Genomic DNA, 17,973 nt, shown 5'->3' on the forward strand with positions numbered 1-17,973 from the left:
TGAGTAGACTAGTGGTAGAAAATTTGTTGTTCAGTCATTTTTCAGTTGTGTCCAACTTTTCATGATCACATTTGGGGGTTTCTTGGCAAAGAGCTTTTTTATAGATGAGGAAACTGAGGCAAACAGGGTTAAGTGACTTTCCTGGGATCACACATCTAGTAAGTGTCTGAGGCCAGGTTTGAATTCAGGAAGATGAATCTTCCTGACTCCAGGCCTAACACTCTTATCCACTGTGCCACCCAGCTACCTCTCAAAATTACTGGGGTATAAAGAAAAAAGGCATCAATAAAAGATAAAAGCTCCCTACACACATAGGTAACTATCATCTTACTATCATGACCAAGCCATTATAGATCCAGAAGAAACCTTAGAAGCCATTTAATCTTTTTACATTAGGGATGAGGAAACAGAGGCTTTTAAGAAAGGACTGGAAGGCCACACAAGTTATTAGCCCCTTGGGATAGAACTAGAAATACATTTCCTGACTCCATTCCTACCCCCTGAAAAACCAGAATGAACCCAGAATGTTTCATGGAAAGGTTATAAAAAGGTACTTCTTTCCCTCTACTCCAACTTAAATTGGCAGGCAGAGAACTTGAGTGACCTTCCCACAGTGTAAGCCATAGGCAAGGAACTGTGACCTTTGTGAGCCTGTTTCTTCACTTATGTGTTTAACACTGTTAAACCTGGGTTAAACCTGCTGCTCTCATGACTCTTTCCAGTTTTAAAAACTGTTATTGAAATTTACATATGAGAATATGGTCAAATAAACAGCCCTTCAATAAGAGAGTGGTTCAATAGATAAACTTGTGGGTGAACTTCCAGGTTGTATTGGGTGGTAGGCCAGTGGTAAAGTGACATGTTGGAGTGAAAGGGGTTGTTAGCGAAGGAGAGTGGGCAGGTAAGAAGGGTCAGTAAGCACATTCATCTGGATTCAGGCCTAGTAAAATGTTGGCTTCCTACCCTACATCAAGCACCAATTAACCCTGATTCTTAGTTCCTCCCTGAACTAGGAATTTGTTATTGGTTAATAGAGTGATAGCTGTATATAGCAATTGTATTGCACAATCCTCTAATAAGTTTGTCTTCTATTGGGAATATGTCTGTTCAACTTAAGTCATGTCAGCACCCAATTTTTTTTTTGGTAAGGCAACTGGGGTTAAGTGACTTGCTTAGGGTCACCCAGCTAGTAAGTGTTAAGTGTCTGAGGCTGGATTTGAACTCGGGTCCTCCTGAATCCAGGGCCAATGCTCTATCCACTGTGCCACCTACCTGCCCCAGCACCCAATATTTTAATAGGCTTTATGTCAGTTTGGTTTGTTTAAGCAGCTAAAGCAACAAAAGGCATCAATCACATAACAGCAAAGATATATTTTTATTTTTCAATAGAAAAATTCATCCAATAAAAGATTTATGAAATTTGCTGACTGAAAAATACTTCCATCTATTTTAACCACTGTAAATAGTTACATGTCGCTAGACTTATTGCTCAGTTAACAAAGGAAGAAAACTTTAAAGGCAGTCATAATTTAAAGAAAAAGTTTTCTTTCCAATGCTCGTGAAAGATAACTGGAACAGATATCCCAGAAACTTATATGGTGTATAATCAAGAAGGTTAAACTGTTACCCATCCCATAATGCCACATCCTGTTCTTTAGAGACTATAATAGAGTATTGTCTTTGACTCTTCAAGTCTTGTTTACTTAAACTGTCTGTAGAAATATCATAGTGGTTTTCTTGATAAGGCATGTGCACATATCTTGGGACCCAGGCACAGACTGACTTCTCATTCATTAGGTTCAAGGAAAGTTTTCTGGTCAGTGAGAAGGAAAAACCCAACTCTATCAATCCTTTCAGTTCTTGGAAAGTCTTGTTTATTTTTAAAAACAGAATGAGATCTTCCAAGGGAAGGGAAATGGGCACCTTTTATGAAAAGGATTTGCACACTCCTTGAGCCCACAGAGGAATTAGACAATACATCTGCAGCTTTCCCACATAATGCAAGACTTATAACCTGAACCCAAGAAGCTAAGAAGAAAAAAAATAAGTTGAAAGCACCCACTTAAAATATCCTATCAAGGAAGGCAACAATATCAATACCGTCAGACTTTATACTGACGAGTTTGTATTTAATCTACTTGGTTAGATCTCCATTCCATTAGGTTGGCATCTTACTGTGCTTCTTTTTCTGGTCTAGTGCAAAGTCAATTATAGGGAAAACAGTAGAGATCCTGTCGAACAGCCAAGAGCAATCCTGGCACTCCACGGGAGCCGCCAAGATAGGAGGAGAAAACCACACTAGGGATGTCTTCCTTGGAGGATGGGTATGGGGAAGGGATGGTTCTGAGCAGATGGGTATCATGAAGGCTCCATATCCTTGTATAGCAGTCCTGACCCACTGGAAAGGGAAAAGAGGGTTGGTTAATGATGAGCTGTCAAGCAGATGGACTTTAACTTCTTCAAGAGTCTTGAGCACTAGCACGTACATGTGCGACAGTGTAACTAGCATTGGTAAGTGATACAAAAATATTGTAATGATTTCTAAACAATGTTCTAATATAAGCATATTGTGAGGTACTCAAAATGATACCTGTCTCTGGACACCTTGTAGGTTGGGGAAGCTAATGTAGCCCACTAGACTGAATCACTTAGACCGGCTCTCTTTCCTCTGGGCCAAGAGTCTGATATCTTAGGTGAGAGAAGGGGGTATAGAAGTACACTGGGGGGTAGTCCAACCAGGGGATGGGTGGAAAGTTTATACCAGCAACTCCCTGGCCTTCCCTTCTTTATCCTTTTTACAATTCTTCCTCAGAATTTGGAGGGTGGGTTAGTTTCATTTCTTGGACTTAAGAAAATAAATAAACAAAATGGGAAATGTTGAAGACATTTTGCACTGCTGTACGTGTATCTCTAATTGCCAACCAGCAAATTGTCCCTGAAGCCTTGTCTTATAAAGGCTCAGTTTGTTTTCAAGGATCCCAGTTCTTGAGGAATGTGTTATATTTGTTGGGTGAGTATAGAAAAACGGGACATGCTGCAACATGCACACTATTTGGAAGTCTTCAGAGGAAATACATTTGGAAGATAAACTACTGATATCTTACTATGTGACAAGAGGTCAGAACCTCAAATTTGGTGTTAAATATATGTATCTTGAAACCCTGCCCATTAGGATTTACTTACTAAAAAGAACTTGTGGGGCAGCTAGGTGGTGCAGTGGATAAAGCACCAGTCCGGGATTCAGGAGGACCCGAGTTCAAATCCAGCCTCAGATACTTGACACTTCCTAGCTGTCTGACCCTGGGCAAGTCACTTAACCCTCATTGCCCCACCAAAAAAAAAAAAAGTATTAGAAAGAACTTGCTTTATAACAGGGACTTGAGCAAGTTGCTTTTTTGGGTGGTGGGGTGGTGGTGGTGAATTCTTTTTTTTTTTTTTTTAGTGAGGCAGTTGGGGTTAAGTGACTTGCCCAGGGTCACACAGCTAGTAAGTGTTAAGTGTCTGAGGCCGGATTTGAACTCAGGTACTCCTGACTCCAAGGCCGGTGCTCTATCCACTGCACCACCTAGCTGCCCCGGTGGTGGTGAATTCTACAGTAAAGTATCTTATGTGATATCCTTGAGATAGGCAAATACCAAATCCAAGCCCACCATCTTTAGTCTTATTCTGCTACCTACTTTGTATAACTTTATTTGTACAAAATCTTCACTAACTAAACTTTTAATCCTTTTCTTCATTACTGAAAATGTGCCTAACGTCTATTTTTCCTCCAGTTTGTTCTGGTCAAGCTTATATATTCCAAGCAATGGCTTTTGGCTCCTCATCACTGAAGTGTTGTCTTTGTCTAACCAGGTGGTGACTATATGAGAAATAATACAATAGAATGCAGTCTCATATCATAAACCCTACATAACATTCCAGGATAACTTGAAGTTGGGGGGCAGGTCTGTTTTCAGTTGACTCCCTATATAGAAATGTGTCTTTCCCACATACCTGCTATCAGAAGTCCTTCTTCCTCATGTATGTGCAGGGGCAGGTAGGCGTATTCATTATTGTGACCCTCATATTGTTTCACACACTTATTTGCCTTCAGGTCCCATAGCTTGATCTGTGAGTTAAGGTCATAAGGGTAAAGTCATAAGGAACTACCTACTTTGCTAGAAGTTAATTAAAGAGCCAGAAGCTAGAATCAGACTAGAAGCCTATCTTAAAAGAGCAAAACAAAAGGCCACATCATGGGGGCAAGGCACAGTCAGTGCCAGAGTACTTAGGGCCTGCTGATTCCCTCTCCAGTCCCTAGTCTCCTCTTCCTCCCATCACTCTTTTTTTTTAGCGAGGCAGTTGGGGTTAAGTGACTTGCCCAAGGTCACACAGCTAGTAAGTGTTAAGTGTCTGAGGCCAGATTTGAACTCAGGTACTCCTGACTCCAGTGCCGGTGCTCTATCCACTCTGCCACCTAGCTGCCCCTCTCCCATCACTCTTTAAAGTCTAGGAAACATAGTCATGTTCATCTCTGCCCGGGGTGGAGCAGCAAAGCAGGGCCCCTAAAGCTTAGCTAACCAGATCTCTTCTGCTTCCTATAAAAATCCACTATATGATAGCTTTCTAATGGCTGTCTTCTCCCTTCACAAGCAATCTGTACCAAGTCCAAGATGGAAATAAGGTGGACCCTTTTTTCTTAGTGGCTAACCCATTGTACCTGGGTCTAACCAGGGTCCAGCATGGGCCTCAGACACATTAACTGTGTGACCCTGGGGAAGTCACTGAACTCTAGCTTCAGTTTTCTCATCTGTGAAATGGGGATAATAATATAGGCAATACATTTCACAGGGCCACTAAGAAAGTGCCAGGTAGTATCAACTGTGGTCTTTGGAGTAGCCCCGCCCTCTATCTGGGTCCCTCAGGATCTCATGATCATCCAGCAGAAGCTTGAGAAAAGTCTGTACCTTCCCAGACATATCTGCCGCCATTAGGTGTTGCTCATCTTGTAGGACCCGAACAGACGTCACAGCTGAGTCATGGAATAAGCGGGCAGCTTTCCAGCCCTGGCCTTTACGATTTCGATGACGCAGATCAATAGCAAAGATCTCCCCAGAGCGGCAGCCATTGAATAGTACAGGGGACTACGTAGAGAGGCAAGGAATTTCTATGCTGAGTCATTACAATAACATCTATTGCCCACTAGTAAACAAATCATATCAACCACCCAAATTCTCATGCTTTGACATTCACAAAGTCAGGGCAAAAGAGGGTGTGTGTGTGTGTGTGTGTGTGTGTGTGTGTGTGAGAGAGAGAGAGAGAGAGAGAGAGAGAGAGAGAGAGAGAGAGAGAGAGAGAGTGTGTCCATCCGCTCATGCATCTGCATGCACACACAGAATTTTGGCTCGACTGATAAGGCTCCCAAAATGAGGGGAACTTATTAGGATTAGAATTCACCTCAAAGAAAGAAAGATGTCTTCATATACGTGAAATATACTGGTAGCCTCAGGAGGAAGAGAGCAAATTTCTGCAACCAGACCTGGCCCTATATACTCCATTCCTTTTGATCTCACTTGAGAGCAGTATGCCATTGCAACTTCAACACTGCAGTCTCCAATAGGTCTTTTAATCTATCATAGCCTTAGGTATAAGCTTGGGGGTGGGAGGAAGGAAAAACATTCCAGGATGGGACAATGGGTATTAGACAGGAGAATGGTTCCAGTTATACTGTAGGAACCTAATTGGGGGATGAGGAAGAGCAGTTTAGATACTTTTCTTACTGCTTTCAAAGCAGTGTAGATGAATCTCAGAAGTATTTTCACTGTAATTACACCATTTCTTATAGACAGAGGTCAGAAACAGTCAAAACCATGAGTAATGACATCTAAATATTAAAATGTAACAGCTTAAGTGGTTTATTAATTTTATTTATAAGTTTTTTCAATTATTTGTGCTCCTATATAATCTATGTACCTCAGTTTAACCATAAACAAGAATTCACCAAGAGCCACACTTAACCATGAGGTTACACCACTAGTAAGTCAGATTTGATTAAGTTTGGCCATCTTCTGCAAAGTTCTTCTACTAATATTTGAGTTATGTTACAATTCCCTATAAATTGGGGAGTGGTGGTAGGGAGTTTATAGGGGACCATGATCATCTTTCCTGGGTTTTAGTTAACTACCACCTGAACTCTTGATTAGACCTTTTTAAAATTTTCAGTTCTAAATTTTCTCTCACCTCTCCCTCCCCCACCCATTAAGAAGGAAAGAAAAACAAAACCCATTACAAATATGAATAATCAATTAAAAACAAAAAGAAAGACAAAAAATATGCTTCAATCTGCACTTGATTAGAATTTTTCAGTATCAACCAACCTGGGTGGCAAACTGTTGTGCCAGTACATCACTGTTGGTCCCAAACATCTGCCGATGACCAGTCACTGCATTGGTTACAAGGACCCTTCTGGACAAACCTAAAGGAAATACACAAGTGATCTTTGGGAGCCTTCCACAAGTCCATGCTACTGAAAGATGAGGACAGGGAGAGATGCAGCCATCTACTAAATCATTCCCTTGTTGCAGATTCTAAGAAGGTCACAGCTCACCTGTACTGAAGCAATTATTAGCCTGGGGGTTCAGGCACCATGCACAAGACCAGGCAGTGGAGATCTTAAAATTGCAAAGCATGCCAGGCTGGTCTTCTGCTGAGTTTTAAAAATTAAAAAAAAAAAGAAAAAGAATTTTTGAGTCTTTTTAGATAGGCAGACGTGAAACAACACATAAGTTGAATTCTCTATTTCCACTGCAGTGCCTATATCACATGTCATCTTTCCCACATATCTAAGAAACTTCAGAGATTAGCAACTGTTATCCATAAACTATGCTGTGTGGGTTTTCTTGTGGCTAGGAATAGAATCCTTCTGCAGCTAGGTACTGTGAAACCTGTAAATATATTCACATATATATAGGTGGAGTCCATGCCAATTTTTCCGAATGCACAGTCTTAGGAGAGTTGAGAGGTTTATCCCCAGTTTCCTTAGCTCCAATCTACAGGATGTTTGGAAAAACAAATAATAACAATAGTTAATATTTATAAAGCACTTACTATGGGCCAGGTACTATGCAAAGTGCTTGACAGATATTATCTCATTTATCCTCGTCACAACTGTGGGAGGTAGGTGTTATTATCATCTCCATTTTACAGATGAGGAAACTGAAGCAAACAGAGGTTAAGTGTCTTGCCCAAAATCATACAGCTAGTAAGTGTCTGGCTCCAGGCTCAGTGCTACCATTGTGCTACCTTGCCACCCCAAGCAAATAATTTGCCTTAAAGGAGGCAGGCGTGATTTCAGGCTTAAATGCTTTCAAAAAGGCAGTCTCTACCTAGGTTTTGTTTTCTTGTACAGGCCACTCAGACCATCTTTGCTTGGGAATCTGAAGTTCCCACTAATAAGATTAAGAGGAGAAGGTTTACTCAAAACCTTTAAAGGCCACTAAGGACTAGTTCTGGGATGAGCTTAGGCAAATCCCCACTTTGGTATTAATGTATCTGGAAACAACCATGCCATTATTGGCTTTGTCTCTAGGGGGTTAGAAAACCTGTATTTGATTCCTAGCAGTAAGATAAGTTTACTCGGTCCCTAAGGTTTTGTTGTTAAATCAATCCTAGACCCAAACTTTGGGCAAATCTCAAGGAAAAAATGGAGACATTTTATTGGTCTCAGCTTCTATGAAACACAGAAGTGTGAACAGGACTACTGATTAAAGAATATATATATATTTTTAAGTATTTTTTAAAACACAAGAAAGAACCTCAAAGATTAACTGGTCCATTCTTTTTTTTTTTTTTTGCAGGGCAATGAGGGTTAAGTGACTTGCCCAGGGTCACACAGCTAGTTAAATGTCAAGTGTCTGAGGCTGGATTTGAACTCAGGTCCTCCTGAATCCAAGGCCAGTGCTTTATCCACTGCGACACCTAGCTGCCCCCATTCTTTTAATTTAATATCAGGTGAGGAAGAACAAGTCAGTTCCACATATGTTTACTGAGTACCTGCTGTGTGTAAGACAGATGGAAATGAAGGCTGAGAGACATAAAAGTACAGGGTTATTGGGCTGTACACTCAGGATTAGAATCTAGCTTTTCTGTGAGGCAATACAAGTACAGGTGAAAGCACTGGATTTGAAACCAAAGGAATTGGGTGTGAATCTTGGCTCTGCTGCTCCCTATCTGTGTGAGCTCGGGTTAGTCCCTTAATCGCTGGACCTTAAATTTCCTCATCTCTAAAATGAGAAGGGACTAGACAAATGAGCCTAATCCTATGATTTTCTATTTCGTCCACTGTTCTTCTAGCCCTACTAAAATACAAACCCACTCAAATCAAATGAGCACTGTACCTGGTCTGGTGTTGCTGAACAAGGAGGCAGGAAGTAAACTGGCACAGCCTGGAGTCTCTGCAATGCCCATGAGACAAAGCCTGAAGAATGACATTAAGGATAACAGGAGGAAGAAGGAATCTCTTCTGGGAAATAATGGGGATGAATGGATTCTTTTAAACAGAACCATGAAGACTCTGAACCTGCAAACCTTCCACACAGTCATCTATAGCTGAGTGATCAGGAACATCTTTGTCCCTTTTCCTGCTTAGAAGACAATAGTAGGGGCAGCTAGGTGGCACAGTGGATAGTAAGACTCTTTTTCCTGAGTTCAAATCTGGTTTCAGACACTTACTAGCTGTGTAACCCTGGGCAAATCACTTCACTCTGTTTGCCTCAGTTTCCTCATCTGTAAAATGAGCTGGAGAAGGAAACTGCAAATCACTGCAGTATCTTTGCCAAGTAAACACCAAATAGGGCCACAGTCAGACACAACTGAACAGACAAAAGCAACTGTTTGCAGCCACCTCTTTTTAAAAATTTTTTTTTCTTACTCTGCCTTCTCTCCCACCCACCTCTCCTCGATCCTCTGCTAGAGAAAGAAAAAGAAAATCCCTGTTGCAAACATATAATTAAGCAAAACAAATGTCCACATTGGCCATGTCCAAAACAGAACTATGCTTTCAATATGCACTCTAAATCCATCAATTCTACTAGGAAGAAGGAAGCCTGTTTTATCAGGACTCCTCTGAAATTGTGTTTGTTCACTGTCAGCCAACTATACCTAAACTTACCAGCCACCAGATTAGTATTAAGACCCAAGGATACAAGAACGTACAAGGATATTGAATGTTTTAGTAACTCTACCTTGATTTCTTTTGGGCTTTAGGAATATGTAAGTTTGAATAATTAAATCAACGCCACTAAGTATGACAGACTGAGAAACCTTTACCTAAATAATATAACTGAGTATTTATCTTGGATGACGGTTATTATAGCCTGGTTTTTTTTTTTTTTTTTGGGTCAGGGCAATGAGGGTTAAGTGACTTGCCCAGAGTCACATAGCTAGTAAGTGTCAAATGTCTGATGCCAGATTTGAACTCAGGTCCTCCTGAATCCAGGGCCAGTGCTTTATCCACCTAGCTGCCCCCTAACTGCCATTTAAAAAAAAAAAAAACTCCACAATGGTTATATACTTTAAGGTTAGCAAACAATATAGAAACAAAAACAATTTTTAGGCAAAATCTTTCAAAATGATGAAAACTGAACTGAGAATAGCCAGGTTGATCTGGATATTTGATATGTATGTCATATTGCCTTAAATGGTAAGTTTTATGAGGTCAAAACCCATTAGGTACTTACTTCAGAAACTGAGATAAATATTAATAAACTATCTTGTGGCTGGGTCATGTAAATTACATATAAATTTTGGTCTTGTGTTTAGATTGTAAGAAGTTGGAAGAAAATCCTTACATATCATAGCTTACCCTTGAGGACAGATAAATTACTTAGAGCATGATTTTCATGAGGCTAAAGGTTGTGGGCTTAATCTCTTCCATAGAGCTCTGCACAGTAACTGCAGGTAGGTGTGCTCACAAATATGTGCCATAGGTACACACAAGATCAGACTGCTAAGTATAAAACCATCAGTGCTATTGGTAAAAAGAACTTAAAGGGCACACACATGGATGATGAATCAGAAGTATCACTTTTAGGGGCAGCTAGGTGGCGCAGTGGATAAAGCACCAGCCCTGGATTCAGGAGGACCTGAGTTCAAATCCGGCCTCAGACACTTAACAATTACTAGCTGTGTGACCCTGAGCAAGTCACTTAACCCCAACTGCCTCACTAAAAAAAAAAAAAGTATCACTTTTGTAGACAAAGGATTGATGACATTCTGCCGAAAACAGAAGGTGTACCCAAAACTAACACCTGGGGATACTGGGAAACTAACCATTGGAGAGGAACATCAGCATTAATATTTTTGGGGCAGCTAGGTGGCACAGTGGATAGAGCACCGGCCCTGGAGTCAGGAGTACCTGAGTTCAAATCCGACCTCAGACACTTAACACTTACTAGCTGTGTGACCCTGGGCAAGTCACTTAACCCCAATTGCCTCACTAAAAAAAAAAATTAAAAAAAAAATTAGTATTTTTGATCCTATTAAAGCCTAACAAAGATCATGTCATTTTCATAAAAAAGAAAGCATTTTAAATGAAGCCAATAGGTTGCGTTCATTTTCTTTTTTTTTGTACCACAAAGGTCTTCTTTCTATATAGATATTTTTCACAAGAATGAGTAAATATCACAATAGAGTAGCACATTTATATAAAAGTGGGTCTTGCTTTAAAGAAAACCTCTCCACATAAGAATGGGTTTGCACAAAAAAAGCACACTGGGGATTTTTTTTGTTTAAAAAGGAGAATTATGGGGCAGCTAGGTGGCACAGTGGATAAAGCACTGGTCCTGGATTCAGGAGGACCTGAGTTCAAATCTAGCCTCAGACGCTTGACACTTAACTAGCTGTGTGACCCCAGGCAAGTCACTTAACCCTCATTGCCCTGCAAAAAAAAAAAAAGACTAAAAAGGAGAATTATATGCAGAAATGTTCAATGTGATATTACATATATAACCTATATCAGATTGTTTTCTGTTTTGGGGAGGGGAGAAGGGTGGGAGGGAGAAAAATTTAGAACTCAAAATCTTATAAAAACAAGTGTTGAAAACCATCTTTACATGTAACTGGAAAATAATAAAATACTTTTAAGATTTAAAAAAATAAATGAAAAAATGGGAATTATAATTGGATTTCTTTAAATTCTGATTTAAAGTAAATCTAAAACCTAAGGCAGGAGTTGATTTATAAAAATAGTCATATAACATTTTAGCAACACTTCTGCTACATAAAAGGGAGTAACAGACCTGACTCATAATATGACTGGATATACTATGGATCAAATCCTGTCCTCTGAAATACAGATTAGAATCCATAACATGTGCTGGTCCTGTTCCCAGAAAGCAACATTTTAAAAAAAGGTTCTAAGCACTTTGTGAGACCTCCTCTGCAAAGATTCCAATTGCTGCCTCCTTTAAGGAAGGGAAATACACAGAATGAGAGTCACTTCAAAATAATGCTGCTCCATGATATAAACAGGAAGGTACCACTTGGTTGACCATACAAGTGATGGAAATTAAGTCAGGTGTTCCTTAGAGTGAAGCCTCTCCTCCTACCAAAAGGCACTAGGGTACATCAAGTGTCATAATAGCAGAGAATGTGAATTGAACTTTTCACTTGTTCATTTGTTTCAATCATATTGACTCTTCGTGACCCTCTGGGGTTTTCTTGGCAAAGATACTGCAGTGGTTTAATGCTCATTTTATAGATGAGGAAACTGATGCAAACAGGGTTCAGTGACTTGCCAGGGTCATACAGCTAGTAAGTATCTTTTTTTTTTTTTTGGGTGAGGCAATTGGGGTTAAGTGACTTGCCCAGGATCACACAGCTAGTAAGTGTTAAGTGTCTGAGGCTGGATTTGAACTCAGGTACTCCTGACTCCAGGGCTGGTGCTCTATCCACTGCGTCACCTAGCTGCCCCTGCTAGTAAGTATCTGAGGCCAGATTTGAACTTAGGTCTTCCTGACTCTAGGCCCTGTACTCTATTCACTTTGCCATCTAGCTACCCACGAATGGTACTTTTAGCAGCCACCTCAGTGCAACATGTACTGGAACAAGATAAGACTCTTCTTCCCAACATTCACAAGTAGTCATCCAGACATCAAGTGAGATCCCTCATGGGAATCCACTGGGGAACTCTTCTGTTGGCAAGAATTTTTTATAACAAGCCTTAATCTGCAACCCACTGCTGCTCCTAATTCTGCCCATGGTTACCTTTCACTTTTTTGGTCAGGTCCACTGACTGGGGGAGAGGGCAGCTGCCTTGAACATAATTTAAAAGACACCTCTTTTGTTGAAACTCTTGGCGGCAGGGGGGGGGGGGGAGGGCTGGGGCAAAGGAATGGAAGGTATAAAAACTGTGGAAGGGAAGGAAGATTCTAGGAAGTTGTTTTAAAGGAAGGTGAAGATCATACAGAATGAGTGTGACCTCTCTTTGAAGAATAAATCCTCCATGTCAAGATTAGCCCCCTTTGTCATTTTCAGTGTTAATTAGCTGTTTCTTTTTGTAGGCTTTGATGCTTTTATAAGTTTTATTTTTAATTCTAAACAAATAGAAGCCCTCTTGGATAGTTATACTCTTTTTCTCAGGGCATAAAATGTTCCTGGGAAATAGTACCTATAATGAGCTTGCTTGCTCATTCTTATTTTCCATGAGAATTCTCTTGTTGAGTTCTATTTAGATGCACCTTTTTCTCCTACAAGGTGGGATATCCATGCAGTGGCTTACACTCCTCCATTCAGCCTCTTATTTAGGCAACAACACCCTCATAGTTGCTCTGTGTTCATGACTTCTTCACTTGCTGAAGGATACAAAACATGGGAATCTGGATGAGTCAGTGAGGCCCAGCATACAGAATTTACCTGGTAAGGAAGCACACGGCAAGAAGAAAAATCAGTTATGACTACTGCTTTCTAACTTATTGTCAGGGTATGTTTCCTAAAGTCTCAGAAATAGGGATATCTTTTGGTTCTCTTCTTCCTCTGAGCTGGTTAAATCCCATGTGGCTTTATAATAAGGGAAAGGCCCCGATGAATTTAACTATCAGTCAGAGATGAGTTTTCAAGCTCTATGCAGCTTTTATGTCTGTTGAAACAGTAGAATACAGTATTCTTAATGCTCATGAATAAGGTGGTTGATCCCCCTTTTTGCTTTTACATGTGAGCTTGGTGCTGGATTGATGGCCATGGGGTATTCCCTCCCCAGTAAATATCAGCAAAGCACACTATCTCCCTATGACACTTTTGTGTTAAGACTTCAAAGAGGGAGAGGATCAGGGTAGCTTTGAATGGGGGAAAATCGCTATCAGATGCTTTGAATACACCCTAGGCACTTTATTGCTGCCATCTTCCTTCACTACAATAACAAATGAAGAAAGAAAGAAAAGAAAATAGAAAAAGCAAAAGAAATTTTCCCAAGATAGGCAAACTGCAGGGAGACAACGTATTTCACTTCAAATAATCCCAAACTTAATTTATCCTATATGCTACCCCAAAAAAGGGGGAGGGCAGAGAGAGTCCACAGTGTTTTTGATGGTACTTAGGGAGCTATTGCTGGAAGGTTTGAAGCTCAGCTTTTTATCTTAGTCTTACAGAGAGACCATGGAAAGGGAAAGCTCATTATTTGACTGCAAACGGTTCATCTCTTCCCCATCCTCACAACTCTACAACTCTGAGACACCTTTGGATAACATCCTTCCTCCTCCTCTCACACCTCCCCTTCTGTGGCTCTTAAACCCAGTTTGTGAAAGACTGCCTTACAGCCATCTGAGAAAGCAGTCATTTTCTCTCCCTAAGCCACCAACTGTTGAGGCTGCAATGTAGTTACTCAGGATCTCAGTCATTTGGAATAGAAAAATCAGACAAATAAAGTCTGGTATCTTCCCGTATTCCCTCCTACCATCTTTACAATCCAACTTTTCTTTGGCCCCTCCAAGTGCCAAGAACCACTCATTTATTTGTTTGTTTGTTTGTTTTTATTTTTAGTGAGGCAACTGGGGTTAAAGTGACTTGCCCAGGGTCACACAACTAGTAAGTGTTAAGTGTCTGAGGCCGGATTTGAACTCAGGTACTCCTGACTCCAGGGCTGGTGCTCTATCTACTCTGCCACCTAGCTGCCCCCAAGAACCACTCATTTAAATCCAAACTGGGATATGGAATTACTAGATGGAAGAAGGGAAAGGATAGGTCCTATAGCCGGTAACAAAGAAGTTAATGACATACCTTGCGGTTGGTAAAGTAGAGGTTGTCATACATCTCCACAGTGAGAGCCTTGGTTCCTAAACCACTAAGGTTGATGATGCCATACTTGCAGCCTCCATGCTCCACATCATTAACTGTGAATATCCTCTCTCGGGCAGTGTCAGCCTGCCAAAGCAAACCATGTGCTACTTCAAAGTAGGAGTCAGGGTCAGCTGTGAGGGTCATAACTGAGCAACAGCTCACTTCTCTCTGGTCCACTGCCCCTTTACTTTTTAAAACATTTTTTAGCAGGAATATGGTCAGCTAACTCTAAGAGCAGAAATCACTTGGACTCTCCCCTCACCACCCCCAAATATAGCCATCTTTGGGGCAATGCTGACAAGCACCTGATTTAGCAATTCAACAACTCTGAATAGAACGTAAGGACATCACACAAAGGGGACATTTATTGGAGGTAATGTTACCAGGGAAACTGAGGTCAGTACTTAAATAAGAATTGGGTCTAGAGAAACTGGTGTAGCTGCTTCAATTTCTGTCCAAAGTATGCCTCAGGAAGAATGATTACTAGTGCTTGGGATCTGATCTGAACTGTAAAATGGGACCTCTGGTGACAAGCAGCCATGCTTAAATGTTTGTCATGGTGTTTAAAGGAAGGTAAGATCTACAGAATTACCAGCATTTATGATGAAAAGTCACTGAGGAATCCTTCAACTTAGAACTCTACCAAGCAGGTTTGTGTCATCTGAGGCACTTGCTCAAGAGAGGTAAGTCTGCCTAACACACATGACAAGCAGTGGAGATGACTTCCTACTATGCTCATCCTGGTTTAATGGAAGAATATCAGGATGGGGTATCGTGGATTTTAGGTTAGATCCTAGTGTAGCAGGAGCAAGACTGAGAATAATTCATGTCTATCTCTCCCCCCGCCCCCATAACGACGATGTGACTACAATAGTCTTTTAACACCTTAGTCCTGTCCTGACACCAATTTGTATTATGTACCTCAGAGAGAACAGGCATTGACCCCACTGGACTATTCTGTACTCAAGTCCATCCCTCCCACTAGAAGAGTTCTCCTTAATCATCCAAGGCTATGCTTTCCACTGCTGTCTTTTTCTTCTTTTCACAGCTACCCTTTAGCAAAGAGGAAGAAAAGGGATGACTTGGGTTTGGATGACTCTACTTTTTAATTATTTATACTTTGTTATATTCCTGAGTCAGGTCTTTTAAAAAAGTACTTTTTATCCTCCTCATTGATGTTCTTTCAGCAGTCTCCAGAGCTATCCAGGACCAAAAGGCTGCTACCTCCTTTCTAGGGGTACATGTATGTTGTGGGGGTGGGGTGGTACAGGAAATGGTCTCAAAGCATAGGGAGATGGGTTCTTTCTATAAGGCAAATGGAATGGAGGTATCGTTCAGAAAATGAATGCCTTTGTGTGCACAGATCATGCAAGTTATATTGCCTAGAATCTCTTAGTTCCTGATGCACACGAGCTCCAAATTTGGCCACCTTTATCTTGGAACAAGCATGCAATTCATCACCCAACTGAGGGACATAACACCTTAAAGGAAAAAGAATGTATGATGCTTAGCTGGTCTTTAGGCATATGGGGGCCCTAATGCAAACTGATGGGGCAGAAGGGATGGGTGGGTTCATGGTTGCAGTACAATCTACCCCGCCAGGACAGCACCTGCTATTGCAGATACAGCAGGTGCTTAAATTATAAATAACAAGCCACCCAGTTCTGTGGCAGTTTGAAGCCAAAGTTAAAAACCAAATGTTATATCTAGTTCATAGACCACCCCAAAATCTCTGCCACCCCTATGGAGTATCCTGGCATAGCTAATCCTTATACTTAATCATCTCCAACTCACCACTATGAGTTTAAAGTGATCAGTTCCAACAACAGAGGAATCGGGGCTCTGAATTTCCACCTTCTTTCTCTGCATGCAGTTTACACGTAACTCATGGACTAGTCTGTAGGCAGTAAACAGGGAGGGGGTAGTAATGACTATTTAAGCAGTGAACAAAATTCAGGATGTGGGAAAGAGTAAGTAGAGCATGAGAAAAATCTCTATTATTTTTCCTTTCCATACTGTTCTTTAAGAATAGCTTTAAGGGCAAGATTCTCTAACCATTTTCATTCAATAGACATTTAGGCAATTTCCTTTTATTCAGCACTGGGCTTAAGTATTGGGGAGATAGAAAGTGTAACTTTCCAAAATTGACAAAAAAGATTGAACATATTAAATGGGATATGGATGTCAAGAAGAAACCCCCAAGAGCTCTGAATCTTAACCACAGTACTGCCTTCTGTATATCTTGACCAAAACCTTGAAGATACCCTTCCCCATTCAAATAAAAAGCTCTGATTCTGATCTCAGGGATTGGGTGTTTTCTTTTTTGGCCCAGAGATGTACTTACCTGCCTTTGAGATAAAAGTAAGCACATTTATACCACCAAAATTACCCTTTACTACTTCCTGAGGACTTCTCTGAATCATTTATTGTTCAGAAGTTTGGGAGATAGGAATCATGAAGCCAGAGTAGGTTTTCCTAATGGTCTCTTTTCTGACCTCTTTAATTGAACCTGCTCTCATGGAAAACTTACTAGTACAGGGATAAATAAAACACAAACACAACTGCTTGTAGCAGTAGGACAAAGTGTTATATGGGGCCTGAGCAGGAAGGGGAAATGCAGGAAGGCAGTGTAGCCTTTCCATTGTGTAATGGAAACAATGGCTCAACGGGGCTTAAATGGACAAATTGTTAGCAAGTGAAGAGAGAGGTAGTAAGAAGTAGCATCAAGGAGCACGTGGCAGCCAGAAAGTACCTCAGAAACTGACATTTGGTGTGGTGAAGCAACTTGATGAAGGTCACAGAGGTAAAAAAAAAATCAAGCATTTTCCTACTATGTGTCAGACAAACACTAGCAGGTGTTGTCGATACAAAGACAAAAGGAAAACAGTCAAGCAGCTGGAGCTTACAGCCTAAGTGGAGAAGACCACATACATATGTGCATATACACACAAATAGATACAATGCCCTGTGGACAACACTAAAGACTTTCTATAGGTTTGGCTTCAGCTGAGTTTGAAAGAAATTAAGGATTTTAAAAGGGGGTGGGGGGCAGCTAGGTGGCGCAGTGGATAAAGCACCGGCCCTGGATTCAGGAGGACCTGAGTTCAAATCCGGCCTCAGACACTTAACAATTACTAGCTGTGTGACCCTGGGCAAATCACTTAACCCCAATTGACTCCCCCCCCCCCCAAAAAAAGGGGGTGGGGGTGGGAGAAGGGAGTGCATTTTGGGCAGTGGGAACAGTTAGTGAAAAAAGGAACAGGTGGGAAACAGAATGAGGAAAGAACAGAAGGAAGAACAGACCAGTTTGGCTGGATGGGGTTAATGTGTGAGAGAAAATGGAAAGTAGGTTGGGACAAGGGGAATGGGGGAAGGACTTTAAATGACAAAGAGAAGCAAATGGGAACCAGTGGAATTTACTGAATAGGGAAATGACATGGTCAGACCTTCCATTTAGGAAGACTTTGGCAGCCATGTAGAGGATGGACTGAAGTAAGGGGAGGCTTGAGGAAGGGAGACCCATCAGGAGGCTACTGGATCTGTCCAAGAGAGAGGTGACGAGGGCCTGAACTAGGACTGTTTATGTGTGAATCAAGATGAGACCAGTGAGAGACACATTGTGGAGATCTGGCAATTGACCAGACTTAGGAATGGGGGGTTGGG

At 41.1% G+C, this 17,973-nt stretch overlaps 1 protein-coding gene across 3 annotated transcripts in view; it reads right to left on the reverse strand.

The window, feature by feature from the left end:
- Positions 1–1,402: 1,402 nt before the first annotated feature.
- DCAF4 (DDB1 and CUL4 associated factor 4) overlaps positions 1,403–17,973 on the reverse strand; it is a 38,388-nt gene continuing 21,817 nt past the window's right edge. The window contains exons 6-14 of one of the 3 annotated variants that reach the window (XM_043989956.1): positions 16,105–16,207; positions 14,251–14,394; positions 12,842–12,891; positions 8,376–8,455; positions 6,587–6,682; positions 6,357–6,454; positions 4,947–5,123; positions 3,994–4,108; positions 1,403–2,398 (exon numbers count right to left, since the gene is read on the reverse strand). In XM_043989956.1, coding sequence (XP_043845891.1) covers positions 2,205–2,398; positions 3,994–4,108; positions 4,947–5,123; positions 6,357–6,454; positions 6,587–6,682; positions 8,376–8,455; positions 12,842–12,891; positions 14,251–14,394; positions 16,105–16,207 — 1,057 coding nt within the window. In that variant the 3' untranslated portion in view covers positions 1,403–2,204. Of the gene's footprint in view, positions 2,399–3,993; positions 4,109–4,946; positions 5,124–6,356; positions 6,455–6,586; positions 6,686–8,375; positions 8,456–12,841; positions 12,892–14,250; positions 14,395–16,104; positions 16,208–17,973 lie in introns of all 3 variants that reach the window. The other 2 variants (XM_043989955.1, XM_043989957.1) reach the window with 2 other exon arrangements.

This window comes from Dromiciops gliroides, chromosome 2, assembly GCF_019393635.1.
Source record: "Dromiciops gliroides isolate mDroGli1 chromosome 2, mDroGli1.pri, whole genome shotgun sequence".
Taxonomy (NCBI): domain Eukaryota; kingdom Metazoa; phylum Chordata; class Mammalia; order Microbiotheria; family Microbiotheriidae; genus Dromiciops; species Dromiciops gliroides.